The sequence below is a fragment of the Phyllostomus discolor genome, chromosome 3 (genome assembly GCF_004126475.2).
Source record: "Phyllostomus discolor isolate MPI-MPIP mPhyDis1 chromosome 3, mPhyDis1.pri.v3, whole genome shotgun sequence".
Lineage (NCBI taxonomy): Eukaryota > Metazoa > Chordata > Mammalia > Chiroptera > Phyllostomidae > Phyllostomus > Phyllostomus discolor.
This window is the reverse complement of record NC_040905.2, coordinates 115,627,601-115,643,340: the sequence shown is the minus strand read 5'-3', so window position 1 is coordinate 115,643,340 and position 15,740 is coordinate 115,627,601. Positions and strand designations below refer to the sequence as shown.

At 58.6% G+C, this 15,740-nt stretch overlaps 1 protein-coding gene across 6 annotated transcripts in view; it reads right to left on the bottom strand.

The window, feature by feature from the left end:
• Nucleotides 1–2,458: 2,458 nt before the first annotated feature.
• Nucleotides 2,459–15,740, bottom strand: part of LMF1 (lipase maturation factor 1) — a 109,277-nt gene continuing 95,995 nt past the window's right edge. For 5 of the 6 annotated variants that reach the window (XM_036021104.1, XM_028529412.2, XM_036021103.1 and 2 more), the window contains 5 exons: nucleotides 5,585–5,768; nucleotides 5,046–5,199; nucleotides 4,589–4,772; nucleotides 3,229–3,341; nucleotides 2,459–2,689 (listed from right to left, as the gene is read on the bottom strand). In XM_036021104.1, the coding sequence (XP_035876997.1) occupies nucleotides 2,515–2,689; nucleotides 3,229–3,341; nucleotides 4,589–4,772; nucleotides 5,046–5,199; nucleotides 5,585–5,768 (810 nt within the window). In that variant the 3' untranslated portion in view covers nucleotides 2,459–2,514. Of the gene's footprint in view, nucleotides 2,693–3,228; nucleotides 3,342–4,588; nucleotides 4,773–5,045; nucleotides 5,200–5,584; nucleotides 5,769–15,740 lie in introns of all 6 variants that reach the window. The other variant, XM_036021101.1, reaches the window with a different exon arrangement.

The window sequence follows — 15,740 nt, the reverse complement described above, 5'->3', positions numbered from 1 at the left end:
GCTCTAGAAGTTTCTCTAGGGCCGACCGAGAATCAGCAGATTCTCATGAGGCTAGAGTGAGGGCAATGTCAGGAGAGGCAGATGTGAACAGTGTTTGGGCCTTTTTCTGTCATTAGGGGGATGGTTTATCCAGCAAACCTGTATTGGGTGCTGCCTGGCACTGGGGGGCCAGACCAAGATCCCCACCAGTCTTCAGCGTGACTAGGAGCAGCCTGGGGTCCAGCGAGGGTAGGGTGAGGCAGCCCTGGGGGGTGCAGGCCCCAAGGCCTGGGCTGCTGGTGGGCACGGGGAATGGGGAGGATGCAGGGTGCGGCTGAGGTAAGGGGCAGTAACCCCAGGGTCATGCTGAGGGAGGTGGCCCTGTGGGAGGCTCCTGAGGGGAGGAAGGCTTCAGGCTGACTCACTTCAATGGGAGGGCGTGGCCTCAGGAGAGGCTCCAAAGGCTGCTGACAGGTTGGCAGGTGTGGGGGGACACCCAAGCCTCTGGAAGGAGAGGCTGTGGGAGAAGCAGGGCTGCTGGCTCCTCCTGTGTCAGAAGGTGGTGCCTCACTCTGGCCACTGTGCCCTCACAGCCTGGTCCTGGAGTGGCCTGTGACGCCCCGGTAAGTGGATGTTTGTCTTGTCCCAAGATGGGGATGGGGCTGTTTGGTTCCTAAGGGCTCCTGAGCCAAAGGGGCTGCCTATGACACTGCTGCCCACTCCGGCCCTGTCCGCCGGCCTAACCATCCCCTCCTGTGAGCATCGTAGGGGGCCCTGGAGGCTTTGAGGACGAGGACGGGTGGAGACCCAGAGAGTTCAGTCAACGATGCTGGGTCATAGCTGGCAGTGAGCCCAGGGGCAGAGAGGATGGCGGGGGGCGGGGGAGCACCGCAGGGGTGTGGAGCCCCGCTGGAGCCAAGGTGTAGGGTCTCTTCAGGCCCTCTGGCGCCCCCACCCACTGGCAGGGCCCCCAGGATGGGCTGCCCAGGCGGTGGCTGGTGGTTGGCGGCCTCGGGCAGCCCCGCTGGCTCCAGGCTCCGTGTCTGCGGCCTGGCCCGCCCCGCTACAGACACAGGGCGCCTGTTCCCCAGAGCAGGGACACGGCCTCTCTGTTGGTGCCTGGGCCGCCCTCCGGCGGGAGGGGGTCTGTTCCACACAGACTTGCATTTGTACCCACCTCTCTGGAGCCCTCTGCAGTATGGCCAGGTTCCCTGGGCCTGCAGGGCTGGGGCGGGGGGAAGGGGTGGATGGCCATCCCCACTGGCACTTGCCAGGCCAGGGAAGCAGGGAGGGCTGCCTGGCACCCCTGGCCTGCTGTCCCCTGGGTGGGGCTGGCCCCAGCCCCCTCGGGATCCCTCAGCCTGGCTGACCAGGGTTAGAGCGGTGCCGTGGGTGCCTGGCTCCTCTGGCAGGACACCACCCGACTGACTGACAACCCCTGTCAGGCAGGGAGGATTCTGGGCTGCACCCCGGATCTCACTGCAGGGGGGGCCCAGGCTTGCGAAGCAAAAAGTAATTAATGCAGCTTAACTTCTGACAAGTGGGCCCCAGAACTGCCGCCGTGGGGACCCTGCCACTCAGGCTGAGGCTGAGCACTCTGCTGTCCCCTCGCCCAGCAGGCCAGGCAGCAGGAGGCTCTGTAGTATGTGACTGGGGGACCTGGAGCGCGGGGGGGCACTGTGCTCAGGGGCTGGTGGGGGCGGCCCACCCAAGGGGGCACAAGTGGTGTCTGGACGCTGGTTACTGGGGAGGATGCAGGGCCCAGGCCAGCCCGGAGGGGTGTGTGCGAGGTCTGTGGGGCTCCGAGGAGGGAGTGGGCATGAGGGGGGACTGGGAGCCTGGGCTGCTCCCAGTCTCAGTCTCTCTTCTGGATGTGCAGGAGAGGCAGGGACTGAGGTTTTCCTCCCGGCCACACCAGGCACACAGCAGGGGTGTGCTGCTGAGGGGTAAGGGCCTGGCTGTGGACCCCGAGAGGACCCACGTCCCCAGTCAGGCCAAGGCCAATGGGAGAAACTGAGGCTCTGTTCAATGGGTGCTGGTGGTCCCAGATCAACCAGAGCTCTCTTGGGACACCCTGGTCCCATCTAGTGGGGCTTGGTGACAAGGGAGATGACTAGGGGTGTGGTGGGGCAGGAGGCTTTCTGACTTGCCTGGGACCAATTGTGGGAGATGACAAAAACATGCCCTGGCTGGTGTGGCTCAGTGGATTGAGTTCTGGCCTGCGAACCAAGGGATCGCCAGTTTGATTCCCAGTCAGGGCACATGCCTGGGTTGCGGGCATGGTTGCCAGTAGGGGGCGTGTGAGAGGCAACCACACATTGATGTTTCTCTTCCTCTCTCCCTCCCTTCCCCTCTTTAAAAAATAAACAAATAAAATCTTTTAAAAAATAAAGCAGATGACCACTCAGAATCCCAGCAGACCCCAATGCCACCCCGCCTCCTGGTTTGCCTTCCTGGACGTCTGCGTGCAGGCGGTGGCGCTGGGGTGCCAACGTCTTCCCACTTTATTGCTCAGGACACAGGGCCTGGGCCCCTCTATTCCAGTTCTGGGAACGGCCACTCTCGTGATCTAAAGTAGTCCTTCAGGTCCCGGAGGTTGAGCGGAGGGAAGTAGGGGCCGATCCTCTTCCGGATCCACCACTTGCCATCTGCAGCGTGCAGGCCCCCGGGGCGGCTGAACTTGTACCTGTAGTGCTCTCCCCTGACCCACCTGCAGGGAGGGTGGGCATCAGCCTGCAGCCCCTGCCCAGAGCAGCAGCCTCTGCCTGCTGAGGCCTGGCTTCTCAGGGGGCCCCAGGCTCAGGGTCCCAGGTTTGCACTCCAGGAGGGGTGTGTGTCTGTCCAGGCACTTCTGGGGGTGCCGTGGAGAGAGGCTGCTCAGGGGAGCAGAGGGGCCCATGAGGAGCCCCCACCACAACCAGGCCCAGGACCAGTGGCGTGGGGCAGCAGGGCTCCAGAAAGGAGACCCGGGTGTCTACCTCCAGGAAGGCTGAGTGCTCCCAGAGCCCGGCAGGCCTGAAGGCCAGGACTTGCTGTGGGCGTCCGCCCCTCCCCCGGAAGCCTGTGTCCTTTCAGCAGGTGAGCGGTGCTGGTGAAAGGGGGTCACCTGAGGCCCTGTGGACCTTTGCACCTGGCACGTTTCCAGGATGGGGGCCTGAACCCCAGAGCACATTCTGCAACTGGGGGAGCAGCCCTGAGAAGCAGCTGAGGCCACAGTAGGTGGGGTCCCATGTGGGAGAAGAATCTTACCTGGGAGGGGCCCTGTCCGCAAAAGGATTAAGGGCCAGCAGGGACAGAGCCTCAGCATCGTTGGCCAGGAGCTTGCCTGCCAGGTGGATGACCCACTCGTGGTGCTCGTAGGTCTGGGGGCAAGAAGAGGAGGGGTGCTTGGGCCACTGCTGCCGGGTTGTTGTTGGGTGCCCACAGACTGAGGCCACAAGCCTGAAACCCGGTGTGGGCAGGAGCTGTGGCCCCCCAGGGCCTGTAGGAGAGGGCCTGCTCTCTGCTTGCTCCCTCCAGAGGGCGCTGCCGCGCCACTCCCTACAGTGGTCTGTCGTCTGCGCGGTGTGGGACAGAAACGTGGTCAGTGGGCTGCCCTGGGTGCCCACGCCCCATTGCTTTGGTTTGGATTCCCCTCCAGAGGGGCTGCCAGCTTCCATTCTCATCTGTCGGCCAGATGTTCACAGGAACCGTTCATTCACGTGCCCGGGCTCCTGCCCCACCGTCCTGTCCTCGGGTAGCTCGGATGCAGCAGGCACAGGGCCCAGCCATGCCAGCTCACCTCTCGGCTTTGTCACCTGGCAGCCCTGGGCTCTCGGGCAAGTGACGGAGCCTTCCTGAGGCTGTCACACCGGGTGAAATGGGTCAGGGGCAGATGCGGCACCTCCAGGCTCTCTCTGGCCCCAGCTACCGCTCCGTGAATGTCGGCAGCCCCGGCATCGGTCACGCCTGGTCTTGTCATTTCTGGTAGAGGGCCTTTGGGAGGCTGACTGTGGTGCCTGGTCCTCTGCAAGGGTATCTGAGGGCGGCCCCTGGGGGCCCGTGCCTGAGGGGACCCACTGCTGTCCAGAGGCAGAGCACAGGGCAAGGCCTGGAAGAAAGCCCGGCCTCGGAGCCGCCCGCTCTAGCCAGGTGTTTGCCCGGGTCTAGGCTGCTCCAGGAGTCACACCTGGCCCCCGGGAGGGTGGGACCCTGGGAGAGTGCTGTCACATGCTGCTGCCTGGCCCTGGGTCTCAGGTGGTGTGTCCTGGCTTGTTCCTCAGTGGCTGAGCAGTGAGGTGAGTCCTGCCTCGCAGCTGACGCCCCCCGAGCCTGACCTCCTGTCCTCGAGGGCCCAGGTGTTGTGTGAGGCCAGTCACAGTTGGGGCTGCACCGGCGCCCACGGCTGAGTGCTGTGTAGCGGCAGTGTTGTTTCCAGTGGGGTCTGATCTCACCCCTGACCCGCCTCTCCCACTGGCCCCGCAGCAGGTGTTTCTGGGGCCCCACATGTCCCTCCTGAGGGTGACATCATGTTGGGGATGCCGGAGTGATGGGAGCCCGAGTCCGCCGTGAGCACCCGGATGTGCGGGGTTGGGGGGATGGTGGGGCAGGAGGAGGAGAGGGCCCTCACCTGGAAGGCCGCGAACCACATGAGCCAGTCGAGGCGGTAGTGGTAGGGGGAGATGAGGCATGGCCGTCTCCTCAGGTCGCCTGGCTTGCACTTGAACTCGTAGTCCTCCCACACGGTGTCCGGTGCGCTGGCGTTGGGGCTGGCCGTGCCCTGCAGGATGACCTCTGTCCGCTCCCTGGTGATGCTGTCGAGGAGACGGAGTCAGCGTGGGCCGGGCCCTGGACAGTCACAGGTGGGGCGGCTGTGCCTCTCCACCCGGCTCCCCGCCCCGGTCAGGCCAGGGTGAGGCTGGAGCTGCGGCTGTGGGTGGAGCAGGAGCAGGTGGGGGCTGGCCCGGGGGTGGACCAGGACTGCCCACCTGGCAGGTCAGGGCTGGGTCTCCCGCATGGTGAACAGGGAGAGAACGCACCCAGGCTGGAGTTAGCCGAGAGGGGAACTGCTGGGGAACGTGGAGTACCTTCCGAAGGCTCCATATGTGTTGACGATTCTGAGGGGGTTGAAGGAGCTGTTCATGACCTGCTTGGGGCTCAGCAAGTTGAGGACCACAGGGATGCTGAGCCAGGCAACCAGGATGCCCAGTGCCAGGTTGGCTGCCTGTCGCACCATACGGCCTGGGCCCAGAAAGAGAGAGCCGGTCGGTAAGCTTCTGCCCCCCGGACCCAGACCCCAACCGTGGGGAACAGCTGAGGTCACCTCCACTCCTCAGCTGGCCCCCCAGACCCTGGTCTCTGTCTGGCCCCTCTGGGCTCACAGAAGCTGAGGGCAGTCCACTGGCCACCCGCCTGGGATTCTGGGAAGGGGCCTCTGCATACAACCTCCATTTTCCCCCAGCTGAGGACACCTCCTGAGGCTGACGTGGAAACTGAGTCATGACAACTGCGCCCGTGGGGTGGGTCTGGTTGTCACCGAATCAGAATGGGCCAGCACCTCTGGGGTCCAGCTGTCTTGGGTCTGGGAACAAAGGCCTTGTGCTCATGTCCCCAGGTGTCCACCTACCGAACATCGGCGTAGGCCGGGCCTCTCGGGCTTCCTCCTTCTGCATCTTTAGGACTTGGTCCTGGAGGCCACCAGGCCCAGAGGGAAATAAGAACCCTAGGGCGGCGTCGTCGAAGCAGGCGACACTGGGAACGATGGTCAGCCAGTTCAGGAAGCTCAGGTTCCCGCTAACAATGAGGACCACCTGAGGGACGGAGCAGAGGATAGCTGCCCACCCAAAACTCGGGGTTCGGGTGCTCCTGCGGGTGGCAGCCTGGCTGTCCCCTCTGGCTGCCTGTGCTCCGCCCACTGCGCCACCACACAGCAACTCAGCGGTGGCTCACAGACCCCGTGTGCAGAGCTGCCGGGGCTGCGGGTTCCCAGGTTCTCCCAGGAAGCACACGTGGGTGCGTCCCCCTGAGGGATCAGGGGGGCAGGAGGCCATGGCCCAGGCCGCACACCTGTCCTTCCTAGACGCCTGTCCCAAGGACATGCCCTGAATGACCTTGAAGGCAGATTCTTCCCAGAGCCCCCAGTAAGGCCCCACCTGCTGACACCTCAATTCCAGCCTCTGAGACACTTGAGACCGCAGCCAAGGCCGCCCAGGTTTCTGACCTACAGAACTGTGAGGTAGCAAGTGTGTGCTGACACTGTGGTGTGTGTTTGTGCTGTCGTTACGGTGGTTACTGATCGATACAGGCCTAGGCAGGACCCCGCGGCATGTGCCCCTCCCCCAGGAAGGGGCTCTCCCGCCACAGGTGGGAAGTGGGCGGGCTTCCGCTGCTCCCCCATCAAGGGCGGAAGACGGGGGTACACTTGCCTGTCTGCTGCCCGTCCCCCACACCCTGGTGCCCACGTGTGAGGCTGCCCCAGGTCTGGGCACCCGCTGGGATGGGTGCGGCAGGTTTCTGGCAACCTGCGTGTACAGAGCTACGCTCGGGTGTGGCTCAGATGGAGCCCACCTCCTTGTACTTGTATAGGGGCCACAGGGACAGGACCAGTCCAGGGCTGTCTGCTGGACAGCTCTCTGGGAGGCTGGTCACTGCTGCTCCTCAGAGGCCTCGAGCTGCCCTAGCTGCTTCTGGAGCAGGGTCTGGGGTGTGGCTGGGTGACACAAGACCCAGGAAGCCCAAATGTGCCTGGTGAGAAACGGGCATGTGTCCCAAATCCTATGGAAAATGGTGACCAGGGAGGTGAAGCTACCATGTCTGGACCCACCGGGTCCATCTCTGTGGCACCGGTGTTAACGTGGCCATCCGGAGAGGTTTCCAATGAGGATCGCCCCCAAAGGGACCGAGGCTCCCGGCCACCAGCACCAGGGCCACGAATGCGTGTGAGGCTGACACAGCATGGGGCTGTCCCACACCCGGCCTGCCTCAGAGGACTTCATGCTGGAGCTGTCTCCCAGCCCGAAGTCTGGGAAGTTCCTTCTGGCAGGGCACATTTTGTAAATTGCCTTAGGGACTTGAGAATGGCACCTTTGGCCTGACTATGCCCTGTTGCTGGGTGGTGGGAAACAGGGAGTGAATGGTCCTCCCTGAGGGGAGGGGAGAGGAGGCCTCTGGGTTCACGACCTATCCATGCGCCCCAGACACAGGCCACTGCTCTCCAAGCCCCCAGGACCCATAGGGCCTGCCGAGCGCAGAGCTTCCTCGGTGAGAGGACTCCAAATGACCACAGCGGATGACCGGCTGAGAGGTGGGGAGGCCTCAGGCCCCACTAGCCTGTGTGCTTGGGTGCAGCCTGGGATGCAACCCCGTGCCTCTGGAAAGCCCAGCCTGCAAGGGTGGTGGCCTGGTAAGAGCAGGTCTGACTGTGGTGGCAGGAGGTCCTGGCCCACCAGAGGCGCCCCAGGCCAGGCCGATGCCCCTGGAATGTGAGCTCCCTGGGGACCATGGGTGTCCCGGAATGCAGGGCAGCAGGGCAGAAGGTGGTGGCTGGAAGTGGGGAGGAGAGACCTGACCACAGAACGCGCTCTCGCAGTGCAAATGGAACCCTGCAGATGCCGCAGGGACGGGAGCTAGAGGGACCAACGTGACATGCCCCTCTTCTTTTTTAAGTTGATTTTACTGATATGAGCAATAAAATGTACCCATTTTTAGCATATATAGTTCAATGGCTTTTGACATCTTTACTTATATGTAAATCACCACAGAAGCCAGAACTTCCACCCCAAGAGCTTCCTGGGGCCTGTTTGTGCCAACCCGCCCCCCCCACCTCCGACATCTCTGAGCTGACTTCTGTGGTGTCCCTTCTCTGCCTGTTTCAGAGCTTGGTTCCTGGGCTCAGCTCCAGGCCCTGAGACCTGCGCCCCTGGACTCAGGGCCTCCCACCCCCCCACAGAGGGACACTGCAGGGGAGGGGTATTCGCCTGCCTTCTGGTGAGTGTCAGGGACCCCTGGGACTTGACACCATGAGTCAAGTTTTCATGAATATTCACGCAGAGGTGCTGACTCGTGCTGGGTCACTTGGCGGTCTGGACGCCCTTCGGCCTCTGTCTGGGCCTGTGAGCAAGCTTGCTAATTTCACCTGGGGCTCCCTGTGAGCAGTGACCTCAAGGGGTCACTTCCTGTGCTGCTGAACTTCACATGTTCTCTGAGAAGCACTTGTTCAATTTTCTTCCCATTAAAAGGAGCCAAACCACCGGCTGACTCCTTGGGCTGTGAGAGCTCTTTGTCCGATCTGCGCAGGCTGTGATCACTTCCTGCCCGCCTGTGGCCCGCTCTTTGGTTTTTGTTACGGTGTCTTTGCAAAAGATGAAGTTTCAGTTTTTTGTGAAGTCCAAGATATCAATTTTTTCCAATCTAAGAAACCTTTGCCCACCCCAAGGTCATAAAGATCTCCTGAAAGGCCGCAGGTGGAGCTCTGGCCCATCTGGGTGAGTGTTCCACACGCAGCGCGAGGTGAGGCCGAGAACTCCTCTCTCCGTGTGGACTCGGTGTGGAGTCCATCGGGCCGGCTCCCTCGCAGGCCCAGGAGCCAGCTCGGGAGGAGAGGAGGGTGCGAGGGTGAATGGGGCCAGGCCCACAGGAGCCCCAGGTGCTGGGAAGAGCAGAAAGACGGCCGGACCTTCTGGGAGCAGTGGAGGCGCTGGAGCAAGTGGGAAGGGTCAGGGTCAGGGTCTGGGATGACTGGGCTACTGAGGGAATGGGGTGGGTCCACGGGGGCCGCGGGTAAAGTGTCTACAGGGAAACGAGCTGCCCGAGCCCAGGCCTCTGAAAAGAGGAAACAGGAGCCTGGAGCTGGGGAGGGGCCCAGTAGGCCAGGGACCCACACACGCAACGCGATGAGGGAAGGACAGACAGGCGCGGCACCAGAAAAGCAGAGCACGGGCGTCTGTCACGTGAGGAGAAGGGCCAGATGGACACTCTCCAGAAGGGACTTTGAGGAAAGGATGAAACAAGGGCAAGTAAACAGAACCACAATGAAAATGGTAAAATCACCATAGAAACAGAGGAATAAAAAGGGAATTTCATGACGTTCCACATGTACATACATCTCACACCTAACCAAGTGCGCACATTTCTGAAAGAAACGAGACCGTAACTAGCCAACGGCCCTGCAGGGGCAGAGCCTCGCTTCCCCGCCCAGGCGGCCGGGCTGGCACTGTCGCTGCCGAAACACTGGAGAGGCGGCAGCCCGGGGAGGAGGCGAGGTGACAGACGCAGGGCGGAGGGGCTGCCCTACCTTCGCCAGGGGTGTGTTCTCTTTGGATGGCGGGCAGGGATATGCCATCTCTGTGTGGCCCAGCCCCTTTCACCTCAGCTCTTCTCCAAGGCTGAGCAAAACTCGGCTGGTGCCCCAGACCCTTAATTGCTGAATTTTAATTAAAGCTGGTCTTGATCCCAGCAGTCGGCGGTCGGGAGGAACACAAGGTCACAGACGCCGGCCTAATGAGGGTCTGCGGGAGGAGCCGGCCTGTCGCTGGGTCAGGCCAGCTTTATGGATCATGACGGAGTTTTATGATGTATGACATGAGAGGTTGTGGGTTCACAGCTCTCACCGGATTAACTCAGAAAACTAGTTTTCTTGGCTATGAGCCCAAAAATAATTATTTCTCATTCTTCTCTGTCTATGATGTTAACAAATGCATTCGAAATGCTGCCGCTCTGGGCCAGCAGTCCCTTCTGCCAGTCCCTCTTGGCCTGTCAGGGTCCCCACACCTCAGGTCTGTGCTACAAGGGCTACTGTGGGCAGGAGGGCTTCTTCCTGAAGTCTGTGGACGCCACTGGCCCCCGACGGCCTGGCCACAGGGCGCCTGGGCTGTGCGGCTGTGGCAGGAGCTGAGGTGCTGACAGGTGGGGCGGGTCAGAGCCTTGCTCCCCAGCCCCCTCTCCCACCACAGGGAGGGTATGGGGCTGGCGACCGGGCCCTTTGGGGTGCCATGGCGGGATGCCTGGAGTCCTGCGGCCCCTCCAGCTCCAGCCCCTTTCCCATTCCCTTCACAGTTCGTCTGGGCCAAACCCAATGGGACGGGAGCATCCGACTCCTGCTCTCCCTCCTGTGGGTCCGATCTCTGGTTTTCATCTCCATAGACCTCTGTGCCCGCTCGGCTCCTGAGTCTCTCAACCGTGACAGTGACTTTCAGGGAGGGTGTCACAGAAGCCCAGATGCTCTGCTGCGCTCCTGCCTCTGGGATCTTGGCCCTGACATTCTGGCTTGCAGTGGCTCTGCGCCTTCTGGTGGATGCTTCACACCGTGTCTGGTGTGGCTCAGTGGACAGCTGGGCTGCTGCATCCAGAGCCCCCCTCTCTGTGGCTCCACCAGGTAGCTAAGGCCCGCTGTGCAGTGGAGATCAGGACAAGGACCGGCCACTACCCTGAGGGGCTGCTGTCTGGGGCCACGAGGTGAGAAAGCACTGCTGGCCCTTCGCTGCCCAGTTCACGGCTGAGATGGCCGCCAAGGCCGAGGAGACCCAGAGTGTGGCAGCCCTTCCACTAAAAATGTGACATGGCTGCCCCTCAGAGCTCCAGTGCAGACAGAGCAAGAGAGGGATGAAGAGAGGACAACCAGCTCCTTTCCACAGCCCTCAGACCTCAGGGAGGCACGGTTCCAGACGTTCCCCGCTGGCTGGGCCAGGACACACTCCTCGTGGGTGGGGAGGGTGGATGGGGTGCAGGGTGTGTGGGGAGCAACCCACCTTCCTCGACCGCACAGAGCAGGCCCCAGAGGAAGCTGGTGGTACCGGGCAGCTGCCCTCTTCTCACCGTTCTCCACCTGAAGAGCCCTCTTGCCCTGTGACACCCTGTGACACTGTCCTCTGCAGCTGACAGCCTTTGGGCGGAGTACCAGCTCCTACCTGTACCCCTGAGAGATCTGTCTGGGCCACACTCTCTCCATCAATGCTCGTACCACCAGCAGACATGGTGACCATGACCTGCAAGGCTGAGCAGGGTGGCCTGCTGGCTCAGGGGGAGGCCGACCTGCCCGGGGAGTCCGCCTGCAGCGGGCCTGCCTGCCAGAGCCCTCCCGGCCAGTCCTGCCTGCACACGCACAGAGCCCAGTCTCACCTTCTGGCCTTTCGAGGCTCCTCTGTGACCCCAGAAGGCCTGGTGCAGGGAGAGGCATCCAAAGAAACCCAGGCCAAAACGCCACTAATTTGAAAGAAGCCTGACCAATAAATAGCATCTATTCATCTACACCCTCACATAATGGGGAGCACAACGTGAAAGACTGTAACACGTGAAAAGCAGAATGGAGACTGCGGAAATCGGAGTTGGTGGTTCAGAAACGGACGTGAGAAATCCTGCCTGAATGTGGTGCGGAAATGGGAGGACCGACGGCGGGAACGATGCAGGCTGGCACAGTCAGGGGCTTCGCGCCTGGCAGCTTCCCGGAGAGGGAACTACGGGAGAAGGCAGCTGAGAGCCCCGCAGTGCAGCAGCCCCGGGCCTCGGGCCGAAGGACGGGTCCCAGGAGCGAGACGCAGCCCGCACGTGCTCTGGCAGTTTCTCGTTTCCAGGATGAATTGGAAGAAAGAACAACATGAACCTTTAGGCTGAAAATGTAAAAACTGAGGGAAAAAGCAAAGAAGGAAACAAAGAAAAGGCAGTCCATGAGGTGTCGCGTCTCGGTCTGAACGCCAGAACACGAGGCTCGGGCAGCATCCTGGCCAGGCCCTGGGGGAGGACGCCGGCCTGTTCGCCGTCACAGTCCCGGGTTCCGGGGGAGGGCACAGGCCCACCCCCCCTTCCAGGCAGGCAGGTTGGGCGTGGCGGGGGCAGGCAGGGCCCACGTCTGTGCAGCCTGGGGGTTTCTCGGTGGGGGTGGGGGTGGAGTGGGGGATGTTGAAAAGGATAATCAGGACAGAGCCACTGAGTCTGGCCCCCAGATGAGGGCTGGCCTGAACAATGAGACTCGGTGTCTGCCCCACAGCTGGGACGAGGATGAGGGGAGAGCCCCAGAGACACGGCCCCGCGTGGCACCCGCACCTCCGTCCTGCCTGCTTCCCTGAAACCACTGGGATCACGCTCCCAGGTGTGCACGTCCTTCCTCCGTGTGGGGTGGAGCTGGCCGGAAATGGACTCGGGGTGTCCCCGAGCTGCACCCAGGGAGTGGTAGCTGTGCACACGGCCTCCACCCTCCCTGACACCCCCAGAAGAAGGGCCCAAGAACAAGCTGTCCTCTTCTGCCTCCTCGCTCTGACTTCACATTCCAGGGACGACAGTTTTCAAGGTTAAAGCTCCACCAGAGAGTCCTGCTTCAGGCCGAGAGGAAGGAAGTAGTGCTGGAGCCGCCGCTGCCAACACAAACAGCTGGACACCGAACAAAACAGACGAAGCAGCTGTGTGTGACACTCGGCTGCGGGCCCCGTAGGACTCCTGACTTAAGAAAGAAGGGAAACCAACAGATCCCTGACAGCCTTTGGCGGGCATGCAGGAGGCAGCTGCAGGAACCCCAAGGGTCCCGGGTGGCTCTGCCCAGCCCTGCGCTCACAGGCTCCCAAGAGCCTCCACAGGCCAGGGAGAGAGCACCACCAGGAGGCCTGGCAGTAATCCCTGTTCACACTGGTTTGGGCGACTTTCAAGCCCTGACAAACCCGCGTGTGGACCTCTCGTGGAAGCCAGGTGGGCAGCAGAGGTCCCTGGGCCGTCCTACAGGCCGGCCTGAAGGGCAGCCGAGAGCCTTGGGAAGGCTGTTTTAGATCCACTCAGAGGATTTGAAGACAAATGTAAGATGATCAAACTGATTTGCAAGCAAATCAACAGATTTTCAGGAGAGAATTCAGCACCACAACACAATGGTCAGTATCCAATCAACAGTTTGGGCAAGTCAGCAGCAGCACGAGAACCACAGCTGGGGGACAAGGACAGGCTCCCAGAAACAGAACCGGAAACGGCGGTGACCGGGTGCAAGCCAATGAGAACGTTGAAACAGGTACCATCAGTAAACTAAAGGATCTAAAAGAAAATATGGCCATATCTAAGAGAAGTAGGAAAATCATAAAGAAGAACCAAGAGGTAATTTGAGACTTTAAAAGGTGATATAGGAAATGGAGAATTTACTGGAGAGGCTTCGGACAACACTGACACAGGAGAAAAGTTAGCAGCTGAGTGACAACTTCCTCAACCAAAGAAGCACAGAGCAGCCAGAGCCGGGCGGCTGCCCAGCGGCTGGGGATGACGTGCTCTGGTCTGAAGCATGCGTGGGTTGTGTCCCAGGAAGGGAAGGCTGGGAGAAACAATAGTTAAGAAACTATGTCGAAACATCCTCCTATTCTGATGAAAACTATAAATGCACAGATCAAATAAGCCTAAGGAATCATAAGCAGGACAAACGCAAAGACATTCGCACCACAGTATATCAAGTCAAACTACTGAAAACCCGAGACAAGGAGAAAGATGCAGAAGCAGCCAGAGGGGAAGAAAGGAAATGAAAATGATACAAACAAATTAAAGCATATACTGTGCTCATGGGTAGGAACAACTAATGTCATTAAAATTTCCATAGCACCCAAAGCGATCTACTGATTCAGTGGAGTCCCTACCAAACTACCAATGGCAATTTTCACTGAACTAGAGCAAATAAACCAAAAATCTACATGGAACCACAAAAGGCCCCAAGTAGCCACAATAATCTTGAGAAAGAAGAACAAAGTTGGAGGCATTATATTACCTGATATCAAACTATATTACAAGGCTATAGTAATCAAAGCAGTATGGTACTGAGGTAAAAACAGACACAGATCAATGGAACAGAACAGAGCCCAGAAATAAACCCACACCTACATGGATAATACAACAACGGATACAAGAATATACAATGGGGGCAAAGATGGTCTCTTCAATAAATGTTGGCAAAACTGGACAGATGCATGCAAAAAAATAATAAAACTACACCTTTTTCTCATATCATACACAAAAATGAATTAAAAATGGATTAAAGACTTAAATGTAATAACCTAAAGCCATAAAACTCCTTGAGGAAAACTTAGGCAGCAAACTCTGTGACACCACTCTTAGTATTGTTTTTTTTTTTTTGGACTGTGTCTCCCCGGGCAAGGGAAATAAAAGAAAAAAATAAGCAGGACTACATCAAACTCAAAAGTTTTTGCAAAGCAAAGGAAACCATCAACAAAATGAAAAGACAACCTATTGAATGGGAGAAGATGTTGGCCAATGACACATATGATAAGGGGTTAATATCCCAAATCTGTAAAGAACTCATATAACTTAACACCAAAAACCCAAATAATCCTATTTAAAAAATGGACCTGAACAGACTCTTCTCTAAAGAGAGCATACTGATGGCCAACAGATGTATGAAAAGATGTTCAGTGTCACCGATCATCAGAGAAATGCACATTAAGACAGCAAGATAACACCTCAGACCTGTCAGAATGGCCACCATCAATAAATCAACAAACAGCAGTTTTGGTGAAGGTCTGGAGAACAGGAAACTCTCACACACTGTGGGCGGGGTTGCAAATTGCTGCAGCCACTGTGGAAAACTGTGGAGATTCCTCAAAAAATTAGAAATGAAGTTGCCTTATGACCCAGTGATTACACTTCTGGGTATTTATACAAAGAAATCTAAACCATGAATCCTTAGGCTCACTGCAGCATTATTTACAATAGCCAAGACATAGAAGCCACCTACGAGTCCATCGGTAGATGAATGAATAAAGGTGTGAGATGCACACACACACACAGGAATATTGCTCGTCACAGAAAAGAACGCAGTCTTACCGTCTGCATCAGCACGGACAGACCTAGAGGGTATCATGCTAAGTGATACAAGTCACAGAGAGAGACAAACAGTATATGGTTGCACCATACATGGAATCTAAAAAAACCGAAAAACAAAGCAAATAAAAAAACAGAAGAGAAAAACAGACTCACAGACACAGAAAACAAGCTGAGGGCTGGAGACTGGGTGAAAAAGGCGGAGGGGCTGTAACTACAGACGGGCAGTCACAGAGTCCAGCACAAGGAACACAGTCAATGACACTGTGGTCACTGTGTATGGAGCCAGGTGGGCACCGGACTTATTGGAGGGGCCCTTCATAAAGTACATAATTGTCTAACCACTATGCCATACACCTGAAACCAATGTAAAATAATATTGAACACTAGCCGTAACAGGAAAAATGAAACCAAACACAGGACTATCGGTGGGCACGTGATGGATCTTTTTCCCTTTTACTTTTCCGAATAAGTTATTTTCCATTTACAACAAGAAAAAGTGCCCTCAGGGGGATTCCTGGTGCCTCTGGGGGTCCTCTGGCCACTCCAGACATGTGAGGGCCATGCTCTAGTGTCATGAAAAATCGGCCCTGAGCTGTCACCCGGGTCCTGTAGGCATGCGCTGCAGAGGCTCCAGGGGCCCTCCCTGCTTTGATCTGGGACTTTGTCACCTTGCTAGCTGCAACCTGAGCCTTCTTGGGGGACAGATGGCTCAAGCTATCCCTGGTGATCCACAGTGCCACCCACCCACGGTGAATAGGGGGGGTTTGGTGGTGACCAATACTTGGCAGACCTGAGCAGGGTCCTTTGAGTGACAGGCCCCCAGAGAAAGGGGTCCAGCTGTTTAGCACAGGCAGGAATGGGACCCACATGGGGTCTTCTTCAGCCTTTGAAAAGAGGATTGGAAAAAACAAAGAGCCACCCCAGGGCCCCACATGATCACCAGAGAGAGGTCTGTATCCCTGCAGCCCAGGTACTTTCAAGCCTGGCCC